The 23607-nt window shown below is 38.0% G+C and overlaps 1 protein-coding gene across 1 annotated transcript in view; it reads left to right on the top strand.

Moving 5' to 3' along the window:
- Positions 1-2042: 2042 nt before the first annotated feature.
- The window catches only part of LOC149022047 (endoribonuclease Dicer homolog 2-like), a 57207-nt gene continuing 35642 nt past the window's right edge, over positions 2043-23607 (top strand). Inside the window, exons 1-14 of the mRNA XM_089150239.1 lie at positions 2043-2482; positions 2587-2764; positions 2875-2988; positions 3511-3645; positions 4477-4561; positions 5131-5195; positions 8335-8472; positions 14238-14366; positions 14465-14594; positions 14756-14855; positions 17802-17994; positions 18077-18237; positions 18753-18971; positions 23219-23445. Of these exons, the coding sequence (XP_089006365.1) occupies positions 2379-2482; positions 2587-2764; positions 2875-2988; positions 3511-3645; positions 4477-4561; positions 5131-5195; positions 8335-8472; positions 14238-14366; positions 14465-14594; positions 14756-14855; positions 17802-17994; positions 18077-18237; positions 18753-18971; positions 23219-23445 (1978 nt within the window). The 5' untranslated portion in view covers positions 2043-2378. The remainder of the gene's footprint in view (positions 2483-2586; positions 2765-2874; positions 2989-3510; positions 3646-4476; positions 4562-5130; positions 5196-8334; positions 8473-14237; positions 14367-14464; positions 14595-14755; positions 14856-17801; positions 17995-18076; positions 18238-18752; positions 18972-23218; positions 23446-23607) is intronic.

Raw genomic sequence — 23607 nt, forward strand, 5'->3', positions numbered from 1 at the left:
TTCATCCGTGCCACTTTGCGCGCACCTCAATTACATCATTGGGGGAGCTTTGTGGACCGAACCCATGACCTCTCAATTGAGAAGTACGGATTTTACCACTTTACCAACCTTGGATTGACCACCTTTGATGTTGTTGCCTTCGTTTTTCAAAGTAAAATTGGTATGCAGATTGGATTTAAGTGACATAATTTTAGAAGAAGTATTTATAGAATTTGACATTCTATACATAACAATAGCAAAATTTTTATATTTTATTAAAATTTCTAAACAGCAAAAGGTAGCGGCCGTGAGAATGGATTGGTTGTACATTCATAAAATTCATCTTACATTTTACTTAACTATTTACCTTTTCTTTTTATAGTAATTTCTTAATGTCTATGTTGCGATCTAATATAAGAAGAGAAAATTAGAGGGATCCTAGGTTTCTAGATTTATGTAATCTCGATGCTTTGCGTGGGTCACGCTTTAATATATAGACTATTTCTACCAGTAAAAAAAAGAGAAATTAGAGGGAAGAGGACAGAGAGTGAGAAACGTGAAAAAAAAGTTAGGATAATATTTTTCATATCGTTATCTCATTCATCCGATTGCTTTAATAAGAACAGCAATCATTTTACAGGAATAGTCTAGAATGTGTCTATTACATGAATGTTCAAGATTATCCTTATCTTATAGTATACTATTCCCATCTTACTTTTTGAGTGTAGAATTTATGTCACATAGTCCTTTAGGAACAGTGGGGCTTTTGGATTACGTGAAGAGTGCCTTGGAACTTGATTTGTGGTGGGTCCCTAGAAGCTGTAATAGTCTAACTACTGCTCCTAAAATTTCTCCAATTAATTTGAATTTTTTTTTTCTGTAATGAAACAAAACTTCAAAAGGAATAAGTGAAAAAAAGGTTGAGGGATAATGTCAGATGAAAGAAGCAAGTAAGTAGCGGAGAAATTCTAGGAGAGGAAGTAGGTTTAAAGTCCATGAAAAATAAAGAATACTGAATTTTCATAAATTATGTGTGAAATAAATTCATCAGTTATGGCTAATTCTAAAAATCTAATGCTTAAGGTCCACCTCTACCAATATCTTGCTACCACCTTCCCTTGTTAATTTGTTTCAAAAAATAGATTTTAAACACTCATAACTGTTTCTAGTGTTTTTCTTTTACTCTCGAGCATAGGGGATTTTGCTTCTCTCACATATCTTTCATTGGGGCTGCGTTTGTTTGCAAAGGTGGAGTGTGAAAAAAAAAAACAATATGTGGGTCCCATGTGTAAAAGAAAAACACCACAAAGAAAGGAAAGGAAAGGATTTTGTAGAAAAATAATAGTGGTGAGTCCCACTTTTTATTTTTCTCAACTTTCCCATAAAGTCCCATCAAATATGTGGGGTTTTAAAATAGCTTGGGGTGGAAAAGAAAGTTGGGCTGTCACATCATTAGACAAGCTTGACTCTCATTTTTCCACCCAAGCAACCAAACAATCTATCATTTTGGGATTTAAGGGAAAAGTAAGAAATTTACATTTTTTTTCAAGAAATTTTCCACTGATTTTTTCCCACCCTACCTTTATTTCAGCAAACAAATGCAGCCTGAAGTGACTTATTTTTAATTCAACTTGTTCTCAGTGATTATAGATAGGGCGTCTCCTAATTGATGATAAAGAAATATAAAGAAAACACAATTCTCTAACTGTGTATTGAATTTCTGTAATTATTTTTTTATTTTTTGGCAACAAAGACACTTTATAGATAGGTAAATTGGGGATAGAGATATTACATATGCTGATAAGGATTAAACCAACAATCACTCCACTATCTCTCCATTGAAAGGTAATGTTCTCAACAATTCCACTAACCCTTCATTGGCCTTATCCATAATTACTTATAATTTCTATACTTCAACGCGAAGGGATGCATCCAAAGAAGATCTCCTGCCTAATAATCTGTCCCATCACGCACATGTCGCTTTCCCTTTTCAGTTTTCACACTGTTGACTTTTCTTTGCTTGTTTTGTCCTTCGAGATACTGTTTTTTGCTTGGCCTCCAAGCAGGGCAAATTGCTTGACGAAAGCCTTAGCAGGTGAGTGGATTCTGTATCTATCAAGAAAGGCAGAGTGGGATTGTGAGAATCTTCTACCAGAAAAAGATTCTGTTAATCTCACCGTTGATTCAACTCGGCTAACGGTTAATAAACAGAGTTATGAGTCCAGTGGACCTGGAAGACTGTGCTTACGTTGCTGTCAAGCAAATCATTAACTTCACTTACGTACATTTTTCCACAGTTCCAGTAATGGCTTCTTCACTAAGCTTTCTTTCAACCTTGTTGTCATATAAATTCACACAAGATTCTATGGTTCTTTGTCCACCTGGAAGCCGTATCTTGAATGCTCATAGTCTTTCTCAAGAACAAAATGAAGAGAGGTAGAGTTGCAGATCAAACTACCCAGATGATGATCAGTGAAGCAGACCCTTTCACGTTCGCTCGAAGGTAGCAATCTTGGCTTTTACATATATGTTTTTCCCCTTCCAATTCAACTGCATTGTTTATTTCTAGCTTGTTCGAATTTGAAGATTGTTTGGTTGATCTTGCAGTTATCAGCTGGAAGCCTTAGAGAAGGCAATGAAGGAGAACACCATTGTTTTCCTTGAGACCGGTTCTGGGAAAACTCTTATAGCAGTTATGCTGATAAAGAACTATGCGTTTCATCTGAGAAAACCATCTCCATTCATTGCTGTTTTCTTGGTTCCTACTGTTGTTTTGGTTTCTCAAGTACTTTCCTTCACATTTTCCTGTCAAATGTCTAAACGTTGAATTTGATTATTTTTTGTTTTGGAACAAATGTAAATAGTCTTAATTTCATCTGGGTTTTTTATTATCAGCAAGCTAAAGTTGTGGAGAGACACACAGACTTGAAAGTTGGAAAATATTGGGGTGAAATGGGAGTAGATTACTGGGATGCTGCCACTTGGAAGAAGGAGTTTGAAACATATGAGGTAAGGGTTGCCGTTCTTTCTTTCTTTCTTTCTTTTTTGGCTAAAATTTTATTCTGAATGTCATACATGGTATAACGGTCGTCTCATGGATGGTTTTATTGGTTATGTTTGTTTAAGTTGTATAATGTGGTCGGAAGGCTTAAGCTTTTGCCTATTATCTATTGCCAGAGATCAGTCAAACTCAAGAATAAGTTCAAATTACATTATGACATATATGCTACCAATTTGAGAGATTGGTAGAATCCTCAATAGATTAGGGGAGATGTGGTTAATTCTCCACTTCTCCACTTCTCCACTGATCTCTCTTGAAACAAATCTTAAATTTGTTCTTTTCCTCCTTGAAACAAATCTTGTTTGTAGTACTGTAATTGGGATACTATTATCCTAGTTTAGTTCATATTTAGTTTTAATATTTTTCTAATAATCTGTTATTGTTTATTTTATGATGCTGTTTCTGCATGTTATCTGTTCCTCATTTGATATTTTCTTCATTATATATGAGCACTTTTCTATATCTTGCAGTTGTTTGTGATGACACCTCAGATCCTTCTTGATGCCTTGAGGCATAGCTTTTTGAAAATAGAGATGATAAAGCTGTTAATTTTCGATGAATGCCATAACGCAAGGGGCAAAAGCCCGTATGCTTGTATTATGACTGTAAGTCGAGTACAACATCCTTCCATTCACATGTCAAAATTATGTTATCTTTCATTAACAGCTGCTGCTGGCAATTTTTTGTGTTTAGATAGCAGCTTTCTTGTTTTCCTAAGGAAGGAAAGGAACTAAAAACAGGTGAAAAGTTTGCAATTAAGGCCAAACAAAGGAATAAAATTAGTGTATGACAGTTTTAGTGCAGCAAAATATATTGATGTTTGCAGTCTTTTAACATTTACCTTTTGTCTCTCCTGATGCCCTGGGTCCCTTTTGCAACAATCACATAGGGATGTGATAGTGTCACAGTTGTTGCTGCAAGTTGGCAAAATACTTCTATAACAATCAAGCCAGGTTGTGCGTCCACCTTTTTTCTTTTCAGGCTAATGAGGTTGTCCAGGCTTCAGCCCGACTAATTCCCCTGGGTGCCAGGTCCGGTCATTTAAGGATTTAATGATAAACCATTAAATCCAAGGTGAGTGGCCTCAAGTAGCTAAGGGATTTGAAAAATAGGTTCCTTTTGATTTAGACCAGTGCCCTTGCCAGCCCCTCTAACACCTTGAAGTTAAACCCCATATACTAGAAACAACAAATTCATGGGAAAAACATTTAGAAGGTGTAGAAGAGCTTCTACTAGAATCCTTCATGCAATGTTTCTCTCCACGGTACTTGCATTTCATTGCATAACGAACATGATGGTCAGCAGGGCGAATAGGTGCATACATAGGTTGAAGTCCTGAGCCTGAGTAGAATCCTTCCACTTTGAAATATGACTGGTTCTTAATATGTGGATTTACCTGAAATTGTGGTTGCATGGTCGATGAATGTGTTATGCAGGAGTTCTATCACAGGGAACTACATTCTGGTGCTACTCAACTTCCTAGGATATTTGGCATGACTGCTTCTCCTATAAAGTCAAAAGGTAGGAACATCTTGTGGCTAGTTTGCTTTATTGTTTTCCTGGTTTTTATTGTTTATATTTTGGTTGTGGCAGTTTGGACTTGAGATTTAACTTAAGCATCAGATTATGGGTGCTAAAATTGAGGGTTGGAGAGCCTTGATTTGCAATTTTTTCTTCTTTCCTTTTTTTTTTTTTTTGGGGGGGGGGGGGGGGGGGGTGGGGGTGGGGGGGGTGGGGGTGAGGGTTGGGTTTCTACCCTCACAGTTGAAGTAAATCAGATATGGCCTCAATAATATTCTTTGAACCATTAATTATTGTCTTTTAGCTACCTAGGTAAAATTGGTGGGATGGGTTATATGTTTAAAAATCGGTCTTGGGTGTTGCTATGTGAAACTTTCTTCATTCTACCCTTTCTTTTTAGCCTCTGAATTTTCTTATTGAATATGAAATCCCTAACCTTGGACTTCAACTAAGGTTTGTTAAGGTTGGTAAGCAGCTCCCAATCATCACCACTACATTAATTATTCTTGTAAAGCTCTCACTACCTTTTCTTGTGCGCATGTGTGCATACTTGTAATCTTTTGGTGTAGCCCCAGCATTGGAATGCATCTTCGGAAGTCAAATTCTGGAGTTGGAGAGTCTTATGAATTCTAAGGTTGTGTAAATCTACTTTTTTTATTATCTGGCTAACTACATTTATACTACATATTTGTACTCATGTTGAGTGGATGCCCTACTAAATTTCTTATGGCAAAATATGCACCTACTTGTATCAAACTATTTCCAGTTGGTTGTACACAGACTTATCAAATTACATTAAACTTAGAGCCTAGTTAGAGGGCTTCATATGGAATGTAGCAGCATTGTGAGCTTCAGCATTAGAGGGATTAAAAGTTGAATTGCATTGTTAACTAGTTGCTTTGTATTGTATTTTCCATTATTTGCCTCTTACCTCCCTAGGGAGGTGTTTATAATTTTCTTTCATATTATTAATGTAAGTAATACATGTGTGGAGAAGAACTAATCTCTTTAACGCACATCGTAACACCACTACTTCTTCACTGGTTGTAAAACCTTCTCCCCACATCTCTTCTTTTGAGTCCTTTATTCTTTTGCAACATTTAGATGTCATCTAGAGGACCTACTACTAGATGGAAACTAGGAAACTAACAGATGCTAAATGAGTTCTTTAACTCTAAAATCTTTACATACTAGAAAAAACAACTTTGTATCCAACCTAACTCCAACAGAATGTAGGACCTGCTTGCTGTATATTAAAATTTACTACTTGAATACGTAATTGAATTTAATCAACTAGAGTATTCTGTGAGAAGAGGTAGGGCTATGGTACAATGGTAAGGTTGCTACACTCTGTTACCAAGTGATTCAGTCTGGGTGTGGAGACAGCCTCTTTGCAATTGCAGGGATTAAGCCAGCAGTGTTCAACATTGATATCAATATCCTATCTGAAAGGTGTTTCTAGGAGATGTATCATACCAAATCGTATTTAAGAGACTCATGTTACACTGAAGAAAAACATTTAACTGTTCAGGATACATGCTAATTATAGTTTTGAAGCACAAAACACCTTATTTGTAAAGAAGAGAAAAAGTTCCATGAGACTAGTGTATTCAATTGATAATGTATAAAATGTGAAGTTCTTTGCTTGGTCTAATACAAATAAATTTGTTTGATCTGGGGAAGATTTAGGGTGTTGAGTGTGCAACATCACAAACCAAATGATGCCACTGACTCACTAGGCCCACATGTGTAGGACTGAGCTGTAGGTAAAGGGGATGTTACAGGATCAAGAAGCTAGAGTCCATTTTTCCTCACATCCACTACCGATGACCTTCTTTCTCACCAAATCTTGGAAAATACTATCAGATGGAACCAAAGTACCACAAGAACAAAATTACCATTACAATTCATGGATTTTGTTTGCTGATTGACTGATAAGATGTCTCTCTTAAACTTGGGAACATGAAGAACAGAGTCAATATGCATGACAGAGGTAAGATGGAAACCACCTTACAAAAAAATTTGTAGAAATGGATTCATCAACAATCCTAACTTTCCCCCTAGGAGAGCAGATAGAGTTGAAGTCATTGCACTGAGATATGCCCAATTGCCTGTTACATGTACAATGGCTTTACACTCAGTTATCCACAAAAGGAAGTTGAAAAGCAAATGTAGAGTCCTATTAAGGTGGAAGCTGAAGAACCTGAAGCTGTCGGTGTAGAAAAAGACCTAGCCAGATACTCTCCAACCTCAGTTGTTCGAGTATGTGCTTTACCTTCCCATGTCTTGCTGCCATCCACACTAGGGACAGCTATACAATATCCGGCATCTCACTGTAGTTCTCACAGTTGTCACAGCTGAATTAATCCTTGTCATTCACTAAGGATGGTCCTTGGCTTCTTCCTCTGGCCTTGAACATAGCATAAGAACACATAGAAAGTAGAGATGATTCCTAAACTAAGTGGGGACCAACACCCAAAAAGTTCTTCCTAATACCCGGGAATTCCCACAAGTCACTAGTCATAAAAAATTTGAAGAAAGTTAATCACATATTAATGATTTACATTCGTTCAATGATAATGTGTACGTCCTAAATGATGTAACCCATCAACCAAGATCAACTAAACTCACCATACAAAGCATTTTGAGCCAAAAATAGGGCAAAAACACAAAGCTGGAAGTACCAGACTGCTTGGAAGAGGATGACTTGATGAGTTGTTTTCCATTAACTCACCTCTTTAGGCCTTGGGGATCGGAAGCCACCCTTGGATGACTTTAGCGAGCCCAGCTCCTTTCTCACCATGCTGCCCACTGTACCTTTAGAACAGTAGAAAAATGAGCCCTACCCCATCTTCATTATTCACCTGAACACTGTCTTGAACAGTATTTTGAATTCCTGTTGCTTCATATATCTCCTTTTGATATTTGTATCATCCTATTCCAAGTGTATCTCATGGTTCTTGGAACCGTTTTATGCTTCAGGTTCTAAAGAAAGAGAAATAGAAGTAGAGTAACAGTAGGATAGTTCTCATGCCTTCAGTCTTCGACTGTGTTACAGTGTTAGAATGTAGGGAATGCAAAACAACGAGAACTAAAGAGGAAAGATGGGAGTAGCAGGAGGAAGGAGAAAATGAGAACAGAAAAGCAAGAGAGAGAGGATGACAGAGTGTTGAGTTGGAGAGTGTTCTCTTTCACACTGATTACTCCTTCATTAAATTATATGACTCCCTTAGTCCCTTGGGAGGTGAGAAGTTAAAAAAAGGGATAAATATGATCTAAAACCATGAGCAAATAATCTAGTTCCTACTTCCTAAGTACCCGCAATACCTAATCCTAATACTTTCTATATTATGTAAATGCTCTCCCCTGCATTCCTAGAAGGGCCCAAGGTAGTGGGTACAATGTAATTTGGGATCTTGTTACTTTGGATCTTTTCAGCTCCAATGGAGCTTGTGACCTAATCAGATCTCCTGGCCACCGATCTCATTCGCGCTAAAATGTTGAACCACATTCCCCGCCCTACTGCTCAAAGTATGGAGTGCCCTATCAAGTGCCTCCCAGTGTACACTTTCCTCATACACCCCCTTGACTCTTTGAGCCATGTCTCCCCTTTTGGTTGTCTTGACTGGAATGCTGCAGAAGAAACTGATCATCTTTTCTATGCTTTCCCCTTCCATTTATCGGTTCATCTTTAGTTCTTTACAATTGTAATATCTATTTTGGCACTTCACATTGAATACTGGTGTTAGCATATCCTTCTTTTTTGGTTCCAGGTGTATACGGTTGCTAATGAATCGGTTCTGGCTGAGTTTATACCATTTTCAACTCCAAAGTTGAAGTTCTATAAAGGCATGGACATTTCCCCCCAAATTTGTCATTTATCTCATTGTTTGGAGGGATTAAAGAAAAAGGTAAGTGATCTGTTTAGATAATGAGATCTTTATTAAAATTAAAAATTAAAAATTAAAAAGGCTAAAGACAAGCATTAATTTTTGTCCTCATCTTTGGATATTATAATGTCACGCTAAGGTTTAACTTTGTGTTTTCCTTGGATGTACCAAACAACCTAATCTTCTGTACTTGACATGAGAAGAGAAATTACTTTTAGAGTTTGGCATTTCTGAAGTTCAATCCAGATCTTTTTCTGTTATTAATTTTGAATGGAGCACTTGAATCTGATCTTATTGCAGATCTATGCTGATGTTGTAAATACATAGGACTTACTAACTGGCTGAGGCAACTATGAAATAGATGAAGGTTATCATGGGAATGTCAAAACCACATGTTGATGTGACTGATTTATTGATGCTGTCAATTTGCAGATGTTAGCCATGCTTTTGTTCATTTGTGCCATGAATTTGGGTAATGGGTGCCTCTAATATGGGCAGAAGTTAGAACCACATGACCTAAGTTTTCTTAGTAGTGGTGTTAAGAGATGTGAATAAAATTACTTGTACCTCCTAGACCTGGTTTCAATAGGATTTTAGAGTTGCATTATTTATCTTATCTAACCACAGGGCCACACCATATTTTAGGCCCAAATTCAGCCCACAGACATGCAACACCAAGAGCTGGCTGAATCTGACCAGGGGTATTTGGTCATTTTATCCTCTCTTTTGGTGCCCCAGTAGGGCTAGTTGGATGTAGAATGCTGTTAGGAGTCTATACCTATTTTTAGTTTTGAGTTTGGTTTTGTTTTGGTCAAGCTATTGAAGAGTCTCAGTCTGGTTAGGAGTCCCGATTAAGTAGGGATTCCCTTAGCTAGAATCCATTCCGTACAAGGATCCTAGGTCTACTATCATTCCTTGATGAGTTATGATAGAGTCCTTGTCTAACAGTCCCAGTTGGGATCCAATTTCCAAGTAGGATTCCTTCTGGAAGTTGGGTTCTTATTTTACAAGTTCTGTTTGCTAAGGATCTCTTACTCAAGAGTCCTTTCTAGTTTTGAAAGTCAAGTCTAGTTGTAACAGGAAATTCTAATCCAAATTGGATTCGATAAGTTTAGTTCAGGTTGGTTTTCTTTTTCTGTGTCCTAGTTTAATTTTCCTTCAATATAAGGCTATAAATATAGCCATCCGCTTATGTAACAAATGAAGAAAAAACAAGCATTGAAGGAAGACTTGGATTCAGTGGGAGAGAGCCCCACAACCAGTGACCTTCAATTCTCTGCAAGAAACCTTCAATTTTCTGCAATTGTCCAAGAGCCTCTTCTTCCACAAGTAAGCTCATTCCCTGCCCATATCCCAATCCCATTCCCTTCCTCTAACCCTAGACTAGCATCTTCTCACCTCTGCATATCCTCTCTCTCTCTCTCTTTTTATAATAATTTACTGGAGTTATTCTGGAATTTTTAGACTTTTTCCTAGAACTTAAATTCAAGGTCAGATCTATGGCAATCTAACCTTTAGATCTGTCCCAAAATTTTGGGACATCATTCTGATAACCTTAGTAACCTTCCCTCCTAAATTCTCCCCCACTGGACCAAACCTTAACCATAACCAAGAGTCCTAATCCAACTAGGAAACTTAGTTTGAACCCTTGCCTTCAGGGATTAATTCAGACATTATGAAATAATGGAATCTGAATTATCTCTAGCCTAAACCTAGAAGCCTGAAAACATACAAACCCTAACTTGTTTGAATTCCCCTAGAAGTCTGAAAACATGCAAACCCTAACTACTTGGAATTTGCAATTACATCTCTGTTAAAGCATGTAATTTTTCGTTAATTCCAGCCTCAGACTTAACCTGGCTGAGCCCTAAAACTCCTTTCTCAATTAACCATAGACTACCCTAAACCTAACCCTAAGACTTGGGCTTCAAATTGGCCTATCCGTAAGGTGTGTGTTGTAAATAAAAGCTGCTGTCCAATGAGATTTCAACCCAGACAGCAAGGGTTTAAACCATAATTTGCTGCTTGTTCTATTTGAGAGGATCTTGAAGATTGGGCAGACTTGGGCTACATCAATATCTCTTACCAAGGCTCGTATAAAATATGCCAATGCCTTTCTTTGTGCTTTTCCTACATTAGTTGGATATTATTAGGAGATCTAATTTTGTTTATTTCAACTACTAAATCTGGTTTTGGATTTTTTCTTTGGGTAATAATTAACCAAAATCCCAGTGGGGAAGAAGAAAATGTACAAGAGGGAAAGAAAAAGAAGGGGGGGGGGGATTATAATTAACTAGTTAGCAAAAGAGAAGAGCCTTGACCCCAGGAGACAACAATAATCTTGTTCCTTTGGTATCCAAAAACTTTTTTTTTTGGGGGGGGGGGGGGGGGAGAAGTCTAGTAGAAACATCAAAGCAAATGGCTTTCCAAATCAAGAGTTTTGGAGTTGGAGGTCCATCTTCTAAGGTTTGGCTCCCACCATAAGAGATCGAGGCATTGAACATCAATATACTTATCACATCACAAGTAGAAGGGCTAACAAAGTGTCTTGGAAACCAAACCCATTCCTTGGAGAACTCAAAGGAGCATCTGGAGTAGGACAAATGGTGATAATGGCTTTCACCCAAAAGGAGAGAGAGGAGAAGAAGAGGTGGTCAACATCTTTTGGGCTGTTCTAACATAGGATGAAGTTGATGTTGACATTTAGGTGGCTGTGAATAGGGGAAGATAGGGTGTGGAGATTGTTGTGGTTCTGATGGAAATCTAGACCACCGTGATTAGTGAGCAAGCCAAGAGTGAGGGGAAAGCCAAGTAGGAGATAGGAAAGGTACTAAGGGAGAAGCTTGTGAGTTGTAAAGGTGGCTTTGACTGTGCTAGAGACACCCACCAAGAAAAAGAGAGATCTCTATAGATTAACATGAAGACCAAAGAGGGAATTGAAGAGGCCAAGGAGGAGAGGATAGAGGACATAGATGAACGGGAGGCTTTGTTGAAGAACATATGATCTTCAACAAAGGCAAGATCAAGATGGGAAAGTTTTAGAGTTTTGCCTTGGGATGGGGGAGTGAGGTGTTGGTCAGTATTGGATAGGATGATTTTAGTAAGAACTTCTAGGGAAAGAGAGAAGAGGAAAGAGGAAAGAGGGAAAGGGGACAACGTTGGTAGAAACCCACCTGGTAGGGGAAGAAGCTAGCAAGGGAGCCATTAGTGATAACAAAGAAGTGGGGAGAAGTGATATAGGCTTCTATCCAACAGAAAAGGGGAGGAGGTACCCCATAGAGGCTAGGACATCAAGGATGATATCACAATGAATGGAATTGAATGCTTTGAGGAGATCAAGTTTTAGGAGGGTCGCAAGGGAGTGCGAGGAGAGGTCATCTTGACACAAAAGAAAATGTTGTTAGCGATACTCCTACCTACAATGAAGGCAAATTAGTTTTTGCAAATGAGGGAGGGAATGACAAGTCGAATTTTGGTGGCAAGGATTTTGACAATGAACTTGTGGAGGAGATTGTATTGGGAAATGGGCCAAAAATCGAAGAGGGAGGAGGAATTGGGCTTCTTTGGGATGAGACAGAGGAAGGTTTGGGTTACCGATGAAAGTTGAGAGGGGTTAAAGAAGAAGCTACAGACCTTATTGATGAGGTTGTCTTGTAGAACTCTTGGAGGCTCAAAAGAAACCCATACTGTAACCATCTGGTCCAGGAACTTAATTGGGCTTGTGGAGTTAATGGCAATAAGAATTTCAGCATTCGAGGGAATGGCGAGGAGGGTATCTGATGTGAACAAGGATCTAGGATTAAGTTGATTGGGATAATGATGTAGATCTATGTTCACTCCAGGATCCTCTTCCCTGAGAATCAGCAGTCTTTTAAGGCTGAAATACCCTTCGGTGGATGGTTTTAGGACAAATTCTAGGGATGCAAGGGATAGGCTAGGGTTACAGTAGGTTTTCCAGGCTTAGGGGTTTGGGGTTTTATGTTTTCAATTGTTAAACCTTGCTACTTTTGTAATTTCAGTATTATAATTTTGAGTTAGGGTTTGACAATTGAGGTTTGAAAATTTCTAGGGTTAGGGTTTCTATTATGAAGCTAAGTTGCAGAATTTTAGGTTTTAGGTGTGGGAGGGGCTGGATTTTGGGATTGAAGGTACGGATTGGGTGTAGGGTTTAATTCTAAGAGGAGAAGGTTTAGGTTAAGAGGATAGGGTCCTATAGGTCTTCAATTCCTTGCTGCACTTCTGAATTTTAGTTTTCTGAAATTTCAGAAGTGCCACAGGTATCAGAAGTAGAAAAGAAGAAGAAAAAGTGAGGGGAATGGGTGGGATGATACTTTAGGGTTTGGGCAGGGTAAGGAGCTAGGTAATGGAATGGGGAAGGGCTCTTAGTGCTGTCAGAGGGTTGGATGGGGCTGGAGATGTCTTACAGTGGAGGGGGAGGGGTTGGGGTTGCAGAAGATCAGGGCTAAGGGGTAGGGAGGGTTGCGGGTGGTAGAGAAGAGGGGGGAAAATGGGCCCCGGGGGGGGAGGAGGGGGAAGGGGCTGGTACTTGAAATTGAAATAGGGCTGTTTAACTTGAAGAAGAATGCTGGGACTTGAGAGAAACTGCAGAAAAGCTCTATTTCAAGGCTGTTGCAAGTCCCTCCATGGAAACTGCAGAAAAGCTCTATTTCAAGGCTGTCAGCTTTATTACATTAATCATAAGCTGCCCTTTGCAATCCAGACTCCAGAGAGGCTTATTTGCAGCCTTTAAGAAGGACCTCACAATAGGACTCAACTTTAGAAAGGAAACAAACTAGGACTCTTAACTTGTAATTCAAATTAAACTGAAACTTCTAACTGACTAGGTCTTTGACTCACACAAGGAACCTTCATAACTTACTCCAGATGAATCCAATTTGAATGCTAAGAGTAGATGTAGATTTCTTGCAAGGAGTAGGACAACTCTAGTGGACAAACTCAGGGCTCTTGATTAACTTTCAAAATAAAGGCTCAAATGAAAAAATTAAAAAAAAGATCTGGGCTCCCACAAAAATAATGGACCCAATTATACCCTATCTTAGACTCAATGAAAATTTGCAAAAATGAACAAAATACACCAGGTGGTACTAGGGGCCGCAGGGTTTTGGGGAGCAACCCTCGGCCCTGTTTTGCCCCTGAATGTGGTTAAGATCAGTATCAAGGAGGGAGGAGGGGATAATTTTTTCTTATCAGATTAGGGGGAGGGGAGGAGGGAGGAGGGAGTCATAAGAGAAGGCAAGAAGGCAAGCACCTCCCTCTTGATACCTTCAACATCTCAAGTCCAGACACCATTAGCGCAGAGGAGGGTTGGGATGTAGTTGTAGTTGTGTCAAGCTTTGAGGGAGCGGTGGAAGAAAGAGGAGTTTGAGTCCCACGGCTTAAGCCATTTGATTCTCAACTTCTTACGGAGGAAACTTTCCTCTGGTTTATGGTTATTCCGTCGACATAATTTTTGTTCGATCTGGTCAACTTTTCTGAATCTTGGAGGAACCTGCTTTGTCTCCCCCAGAATTGCTTATGATCATTTTTATCTATATGTTTCACCTTAATTAAGCATCCTAACTTAATTGTGCATTGTTTCTTATTAGATTTGAAATCTGAAGCCCAAATCAAGGCTGATCTGCTAAGTTATAACTTAACTCTTGATTTTCCTTCAAGGAAGCTCGCATGCAAATACCATCATTATTTTTTCACTGGTTTTATGACTGTTTTTTATAACAAATGTGTAAATCTTCTATTATTGCATTGATTATATTTCTGGATTTCAGCATTTGCAGTCCCTGAAAGAATGGCATCTCGATGATTGTTTTGAAGTTTCTCTGTCAAAGAAGATATCGAAAATTTGTACAACATTTTTGTATTGTATAACCCAGTTAGGTGTTTGGTTGGCCTTAAAGGTATAGAATTTTATTGTATGGCTTGTTGGGCTATAACTCTCTTATTCAGACAGGTATTTTCTTTTTGTGTCTCATATTTTCTGTTCTTCAAATTGTAGGCTTCCGAAACTTTTTCATGTACTGAAATAGATAATTTCCCCTGGCTGCGAGGAAAGCATGTTATTGATAACAGGATTGTGAAAGATTTTAATCGAGATGTATTACAGTTGTTCTTGACATACATTCCAAGTAATTTCATACTTTCTGGGCTTCTTTTTTTCTTATTCCTTATTTCATCAGTTTTGTTCTTTGTTTCCCTGAAGATCCAGTGGATTTAGTTTTCCTCCTCGTTGACCTTTCCATGCAAAAGAACAATGTTGTTTGAAGTAATCTGTCCCTTCATTGTGTAGGTGCAGGATGGACTATTGGAGGTAATATTGCACAAAATATAGATGCTGGCCTTTTAACTCCAAAGGTTGATCGTCTCATTGATTCTCTTTTGGAGTACAGGTTCTTGATGACTTTTAATCTCTTCATTTGTGAAATTTGTTTATTCTCAACAATAATGTTTCTGAGATCCGGGTCTCACAAAGGTTTGGTCCTCCTCCCCCTTCCACCAATCCTCTCCTAACGGGATCATTTGGTAACCCACCTCTTTTCTCTTCCCCTTAGTCTTGGAACCACTCCTTGGTCCTCCTTGGTCCCCCTTGGTCCCCCTTGGTTTGGTTCAAAGTCGTAACCCTTTTCACACCACCATCTTGGAGAACCCTGAACCACTATCTCCCTACCAAGCCTTCCTCATTGACCAACATATCTCTGCTGCCCCTGGCTGCATCCTTTGGTGGAATGGTTTACAGGATTTAGAACACTTCTTTTTGGCATGCCATTTCTTCCACTCCATCTAGGAGAAAGCTGTTAGTGCCATCTGGCCCCATTCTCGCCATATCAATGCTTTTGCTCTAGATCCTCTGTGGGCCTTGAGAACCTACTCTGGCCATTCTATTTGTGTCTATACTGGCTAGTTGGTGTTTGGGGCTGTTGTATATCACTTATGGTGGGTGCACGACCTTAGGAGATGGACCACTAACCCCGTGTCTCTGTACTTGGTTTTGAAAAGCATCTCCTTTGATTGCTCCTCTAGGCTCCAGTTTGGCCCCATCCCCCTATTTTGGATACCCCAAGCAACAGACGTTTGTTGTTACCTGAGGCCTTGGTTCCTATTTGCAGCTCCTTACTAGTAGATTATACACTGCTCCTCCTTCCCTCCCCCTCTCTCTTTCCCTTCCCTCTCGTATTTTCTCCTTCTCTCTTCCCCTTTATGGTTTTTGTTAATGATTATTTATTCTTCCACAATAAAATGTTCTAGAAATCCTTTTACCTGTTTAACCTGTCAAAGCTAAAAGAAGTCCAACTACTTCTATAGATCCTACGCTAGGGTATGAGAGATAACGTAGGTTTAAATTTCTTTTTGCTTAATGAAGTTAGTATTTCTTAAAAGTCTGCTCTTCAATCAATTGAATTTTCATGTTGATATGGGTAATTCATTGAATTTCTTTCAGGGAGCCTAGTTTTTAGCTCCTATATGCCCATGGTAGGTACATAAATAAGAAATATGTGGAGAAAATAGAGAAGAAGAAGGAAAAAAGGGAGAGGAAAAATAAAATGCTCAAGAAGGACATAGAAACAGGCCCAAAACTATTCTGCAGATTAGCACTTGAGACTTACTTCTCTCCTCTTTTGCCTTTTTGTGACTCACTTAACCCTATTCCTCAAGTTGGAGCATAGATGTTTAACATGCCCAGCTTGTTTGATGTAGCTTCAAATGTATGAGAGCCAATCTTCCAAGATCTTTAACGGAACCAACTCAAATTGGACTAAGAAGGTTTCTTAACCTTAGATATATGGATTGAATATTTTAGACATGGGGAATTCAGCTCTACAGGTTTAGAATGGTTGTATCCACCTTAATGCAATACGATACATCCTCTCTTCTGGCTGCTGCTTCTCTTCCTCTCCCTATTTTCTATTTTCTGCTTTTTGGTTGACATGATATCAGAGCTCTATATACGGGTCAGTGCCTAAGTAAATTCCGTGTTCCTGGTTATTCTTTCATATTATAAACCAAGGTTGTCAAGGTGGCAAGGCGACCAAAGCGATTGGGGATCCGCCTAGGCGATTAGGCGACAAAGTGGAGCCTAAGTGGCAATAAGGCAACCAAAGTTGTTGGGTCAAAATTTTTCAATACAACTACTTTTTAATACAACTAATTTCTATAATAATTTAAGCAAACATTCAGTAGTCACATTCATCCAAAAAAGAAAGCATTCAAGAATCATAATTATGAAAAATTATCCCAAAAAAAAAAAAACACAAACATAAGTTCATCTCATCAAGCATCATAACAATGACTATGTACTAACAGAGGTCAACACGATAAATTAATAGATCTCATTATTCTGATTTCTAAGTCATTGTCCATTTTAATGATTCATTGATTCTCGATGTTGAGTATGGCTTATGCTTCACATTCTGTTGTTGATGGGCATGGGGTCCTGCTCACTTTTGACCTTGGAGTTCCTTTTCAATTTGGGCATCGATTCCAAAATGACTAAACTATTAAATTTATATATGGCTTTGTAGAATTTTGATTAAAAAAAAAAAGTTAGGAAAAAGATATTATGCACAAAATGTCGAAAAAGTGGCTGCTTAAGCATCTAGGCGGCAATAAGACGCATAAGGCGACAAAGCGGTAGCGCTTAGGTGAAAAAGTGGGGGGAAAAAAAACAGTGCGTCAATTAAGTGGTTCAAAACAAGGCAGTTGAAAAATCGCCTTGCCGCCTAGGTGGCCGCCTCTAGGACGCTTTGACAACACTATTATAAACCATATTTCTGTATCTATATATTAGTTTCTAGATCATAGTTACCTTTAGCATGTCTCATAACCCATCATAAATGTGGGGCTTGAGTTTGTTATCTGCATTTTCCAATTTGGGGATTGGAGAAATGTGTTCTGTTGATATAACAAACCAGACCCATATAGGGTACCTAGGTAAAGTTTTCAATCTTTTGGTTCATGGTCATGAGTGCAGAAACTTGTACTCTATTCGGATCCCACTACTTACCTTCTATGGAGCTTTGGAATAGAGCTACAGCATAAGGTGCAGCTGAACTCCTTGAAACAACAGGTGTTTCTTCCACATTTTTTGCATCCCCCCTCTCCCTTTTGACACCACATGTCTGGGGGGGGGGGTGTAACAGCTGAAGTTTCCATGTCGCAAAACTTACAATTTCCCATCAATTTTTAGCCTTTTCTTTTGCCCCTATTCTACAATGAAGAGTTGGAGTTTTTACTCACCAGTATTCTTTATGATGGTCTGTTAAATATTTTTTTGGTTAATCTTGTGCTGTGCTATTGAAGTTCACGCCAGTGGATTTTGTGACATGGTTTTGATGCAGGCAGGTGAAAGATTTGAGATGTATAATATTTGTTGAACGGGTCATTACAGCTATTGTTCTTCAATGTTTGTTGGGGCAACTTCCACAACTTAGCTTCTGGAAGACAGAATACATGGCAGGGAACCAGTCTGAATTGCATTCTCAGATTAGGAAAAAGCAGATTGGAATCGTTGAATCCTTTAGGAATGGCCTGGTATCTATCTTTTGTCTCCCTGTCAACTTATTTTTCTGATGCATTGCATTCATCTGACAATGCTCTGCTACAACATTACTAGGTTAACATTATTGTTGCAACCCAGATTCTCGAAGAGGGATTAGATGTTCAAGGTTGTAATTTGGTTATAAGATTTGATCCCGCAAACACTGTTTGTAGTTTTATACAGTCACGTGGCCGCGCTAGAATGCAGGGTTCGGATTTTCTAATATTTGTTGAGAGGTAGTGTTCTACTCCATTCCGAGATTCTCTTCTAATAATTGTAATTTGCTTTCAATTATTCTTATTATTCATATAAATTGTTCTCCCATGTTCAGTTATTGCACTAAAGTTTACAGTTAAACAAAAAACTTATTCATTGTTTATTGCAAGTACATATCAATTTTATCGAAACTCAAACATTTGGACAGTTATCGTTCTTCCTTTGAAGTTTAGAATTATTTATGTTTTTGTTGCAAGTTTTTGGTGGGACTCACATATCACAAATTTACACATTGATCCATCTCTATCCATGTTGGTGACTATTTTTCTCATGGTATTAATCCTTTTCATCAAAATTCGAGTTCCTCTAAACATACATGTGAATTGCCTAGGGCATAATATATGCACAATGTGCAAGTTTCTATGAATGAGATGTAGAATCTTTAAAATCTATTATGTCATAGAAAACTAGTTACCTGTTATAATTTGAGCGTGGGTGGGTCAGTTTATTGATCTTCATTTTCTTCTTGTTCTAGTGAGGATGCCTCTACACTCTCAAGAGTTGAAAAATATTTAGCAAGTGGAGATATTATGCGAGAACAATCCCTACTTCATGCTTCTCTTCCCTGTGTGCCACTTGAAACAGAAATGTTGGATGAGGAATTTTACCGTGTTGAATCTACTGGTGCCATTGTAACACTAAGCTCTAGTGTTGCTCTCATCAACTTCTATTGCTCACGACTCCCTTCTGATGGGTATGTTCCTTAAACTCTCTCTGAAAGTGTTTTTATTGAATCTTTTAGAAACTGTTAAATTCACATTTAAATTTTTGTTTGTTGTTTGTTCTTACATTTTTATTTACACTTTTGTGTATGCATTGGAATTTGAAGAAATTATTGCTTCGATGGTATTATTTCATTTATAGGCCCCAATGGGGTGTTTATAATTACAATCTGAGTAAATTCCACTCTAAATAGGAAATGAAATATGAAAAGCAAGTAGATAAACCAATCTTGGACTTATTAGGAAACCAATCTAACACCAAATAGGAAATCAATATGGAAAATATAAGATAATAAAATATAATTAATATAGAGGATTTAAAGGGGAATCCTATTCCAATTAGGAAACCTCAGTTACACCAACACTCCGGCTCAAGTTGAGGCATAGATATTACACATGCTCGACTTGGTCAAAATAGGATGAAACATTTGTCCAAGTAAATATCTACAACTGTGCCCAATCTTTTTGATAAAATGTCACCAATTAATGATTGCTTATCCAATTTTTCTTTTCCAAGATAGAAGTTATGAACAAAGTAAAATCTTCAAATATCGTCAAGACCAATTTTTGCACAAATCTGAGGTGAAATATATTTTTGAGGGTAACAACTGCTAGGATAGCAAGAAAAATTAAACTTTAGATCTGCAAAAATGTTAGATCTCTGAAAGGAAATTTGCCAAGGTAAGGGACAATCTCCAAAGGTAATAGAGATCAGGTTCTACACATGTTAAACACCAAATCTAGAGCAAGGTTAGATCTCCAAAGCGGAAGATTGTCAAAGGAAAGAGCAAATCTCCAAGGGTAATAGAGATCTAATTCTGCAAAAAAAAAAAAAAAAAAAAGAATGTTAGGTTTCTAAACAATGTTAGGTTTCTAAAGAGGAAATTTGCCAAGATAAATGGCAAATCTCCAAATGGTAATAGACATCTAGTCCGGCACAAGTCTAAAAAAAGGCATTCCAATAGGAAGAAAACTGATTGGATCTAACCCAAACGAAATAGAAGCACAATAGAACAAATTTGGAAAAAAAGAATAAATTCTGAAAGGTTTATGGGAACCCAATTCTTCAAATTAGAAACTTAAATGACTCTCTAAATAGTAATCTCAACCTGGCTCTAATACCATGTTGGAATTTGAAGAAATTATTGCTCAGATGGTATTATTTCATTCATAGTCCCCAATGGGGTATTTATAATTACAATCTGAGTAAATTCCACTCTTGAATAGGAAAAGAAATATGAAAAGCAAGTACATAAACTAATCTTAGACTTATTAGGAAACCAAGCTAACACCAAATGGGAAATCAATATAGAAAATATAAGATAATAAAATATAATTAAAATAGGGGATTTAAAGGGGAATCCTATTTGAATTAGGAAACCTTAGTCTTACTACCAACAATATGGTTGGTAGGGCATTACCTAAGTGCCATCTTGTCTCCAGACTCATGCATCAGTTTTTGTGTACCATTATGGTGCAGTATGGTACATGAGATCATATTTTAAAGCATGTAAAGAAAATGATACAACAGTAAGTATTTGAGGCTTCAACCATAGCCTCAGAGCATCTGTGATTCCTCACTTCAGCAAGGAGATGATACTTGTAGGAGTGATTTGCTATTAATGATGCTGAATAAGTAATTCCAGGAATGGACTTGATGAGTTAATAACTAAAACAGAAGTACCTAGAACTCACTGGTGTTGAGTACTTGAGTTCCTCCAAAAGAATGTGGAAATCGGAAATGATCCCTGTTGGTTGCTCCTTCTACAATGTTTTTATCCCAAGTTTGAAGATGAAGACTTTCTCTGCTTTCAAAATTTCTAGTATCATGGAATTAGGGTTTCAGTCTTAATTTTTTAAACAAAATTTGGTGGAATAACAATCTAATGGGCAAGATCATTTGAAGTGGTTACGTTCTAAAAGGTAGTTGTTAAATTAAAAGAATAATCCTACAATGTGATCCAACTGAAAAACTGCTAATGGGAGACAATTTTCATTAACTTTTCTCCCCCACAAAGTCAACATCCACAATGGACCTTGCGTTCATGGGATTAAATGGCTGTCATAATCCATAATACATTGCACATTAATAAATTAGTATCATAACTTTTGACTGAACACAAAAAAAATTGAATAAACTTTTCAAATATTATTTATTTAACAGAATAAGACCGTCATCTTTCACAGCATGAAGTGTAGGGAAATAGATTAGTTCACCATAACTTCAGTTTTGTTTGTCTATGTTTTTGCATTTGAACTCTTAAAAATGTAGAAGGCAGACTTGGGAATTTCACAACTTTTAAAACTGTACCTGATCTCTACAGCTCTCCTCCCCCTCTGTCTTTTCTTCCCATTGTTTAACTCTGGCTCTGGCTCTAGCTCCTCAACCTTGCATCCCCCTCTGCCTTTACCTGAACACAGAAAGTTTCTCAGTTCTGATCTTGGTCTCCTGGAATTGATTTCTCAGTTCCATAACTTTTTTCAACCTATGGGTTGTTGATCACTTGATTGCGGTGGACAATTGTATTGCTCTGCATCTTGTTGCTCACCTTAATAAACCCATCTATGCTGTTGAGCAGAAAGTTTTATCAGTTTGGAATCACTATGCTTCTTTCAGAGACTCAGTTTGAGAAAGAGTCACTGCCATGTCAAAAATTATAATGGGTTTCTTGATACTGATGTGAGTGGGTATTTTTTTCTCCCGGTGTCCTGCTTGCCAGTTTCTTTTAGCCTGCTGAAGTGAGATGTACTTGTTTGGAAAAAAAAGTAGTATTTATTTGGATCAGTCTCATGTCATCAACAGCCAACTTTACACTTTGGTTATCAGGGCTCTAAGCATCCACTTTCACCGTCCTTAGACCTTACCACATTCTCTCTCTCTTTCTCTGTCTTCCACTTTTCTGGGCCTCTCAATGCATGTTGGACTCATCTTTCATTACGATTGCTTAACCAGCTAGATCTGCAAGGGGCAACCTGCAACCCACCTGGAGTTCAGGAAGACACACACACTGAAAATTCATGCATCTATAAGGAACATCTCCTAAGGCATCTGCAGTGTCTCCGTGACAATGTTGAAGCCATTATAGCTCTTCTGGTCAGTGGTATTAGGCAGGCTTCCCCGACGTATGAGCTGAACATGTTCCCTCTCCCATCTCTCTCCAGATCTGGCTCTTGCAATCTCCTTCCCCTTTCCTATGAGATTCCCATAGGGGTAAATTTACAATGTCCCTTGAAATCAACTCAATCAACAAAGCATAGAGAAGCAAATAGTGGGATAAACTACTTCACTCTTTTGCATTTGTTGATGGACAAGATTATATACTAAAACATCTTTTTCAAACTCATGCAAAACATATAATGGTCAATTGACTTGCGGTAGATAACTTACTTGGGTGTTCTCCTAAAAGGGCAGTTATAACCCTATTTTTGTGTCACCTGCATTTAATTTGGACCCTAACCGCCTAAGTAGATTGCTATAGACACAATTCTATTGGTACTTATGAGCCTTGTGACAATGATATTTAGTAGAAAAGTCATGGTCCACAATTGTTCAATTTAAGTTTATTAAATTCTATTTTATGGACACACATCCTGTCATTAATCCAACAGTGGATTGTCTAACAAGCAGCCAATCCTGTATTGTCGAATATCTTGGACTTGGGTGAGGTGCCTTCTACTCTTTTTATTTGTGTTGTCCTGTTTCTTTTTTCTTTTTCTTCTATTCTTCCTATGCTCCTTTTGTATTCCATTTCCTCTTCTCATTTTTGTTTTGTTTCTTTTTTCTCTTTGTTCAATATCTTCTCTGAACCCCAAAATCTGTTCTCTTTTCCTCTGGAACCCTCTCCTCTCCTCTCTCTCTCCCTTCTCTTCCCTAAATCTGGTAGTAGCATATCTTTACGAGATTTTCTGTTGCTGTAAAGTTGTTTCTAATAATAGCATGCATTATTGAGTTTTCTATAGGTGCTTTTTTTTTTTTTGGGGGGGGGGGGTGAATTGCTATGTTGGTGTTCGGGTAATGATGTTAGATATATTGGCAAATTAATACATAAATTCAATCTGTGTTGCTTTATTGTAATGCTGTTGCTGTAATGCTAGTGTTCCTATGCAGGCCCCATGTTTCTTAAGTGGCTTGGTGCCCCTTCATTGCCTTTGGTTGCCTATGCATCTTAACAATTGTGTTTAACGTGCAGCTTTTCTTGTCTTGTTTTCCTGTTTATAGGTACTTCCGGCCAGCTCCTAGGTTTAGTATTGATAAGGATTCTGAATGCTGCACCTTGCGTCTTCCCTTGAGCAGTCCTGTACAATATGTTTTGGCTCAAGGTGAGGTTAAGAAGTTGAAGAAAATTGCATGCCTTGAAGCATGCAGGAAGCTCCATGAGGTCGGCGCTCTAACCGATAATTTATTGCCAAAACTAGCAGAGGAAGAAGCAAATGCTCAAGTAGTAGGTAAGATATTCAGCCATGTTTTAACAAATTGTATTTGAACTATACAACATCTTAGGTTGCAACCATGAAATCTCTTTCTAGAAGTATAATTGTTGATTTTTCTGCTGTATCTTTCAGCTCCATTGGAAGTTGTTAGGAAAACAATCTGTTCTAATCCTTTCT

The sequence above is a fragment of the Hakea prostrata genome, chromosome 3, assembly GCF_041222555.1.
Source record: "Hakea prostrata isolate BN-2017 chromosome 3, UWA_Hpros_2, whole genome shotgun sequence".
Classification (NCBI taxonomy): domain Eukaryota; kingdom Viridiplantae; phylum Streptophyta; class Magnoliopsida; order Proteales; family Proteaceae; genus Hakea; species Hakea prostrata.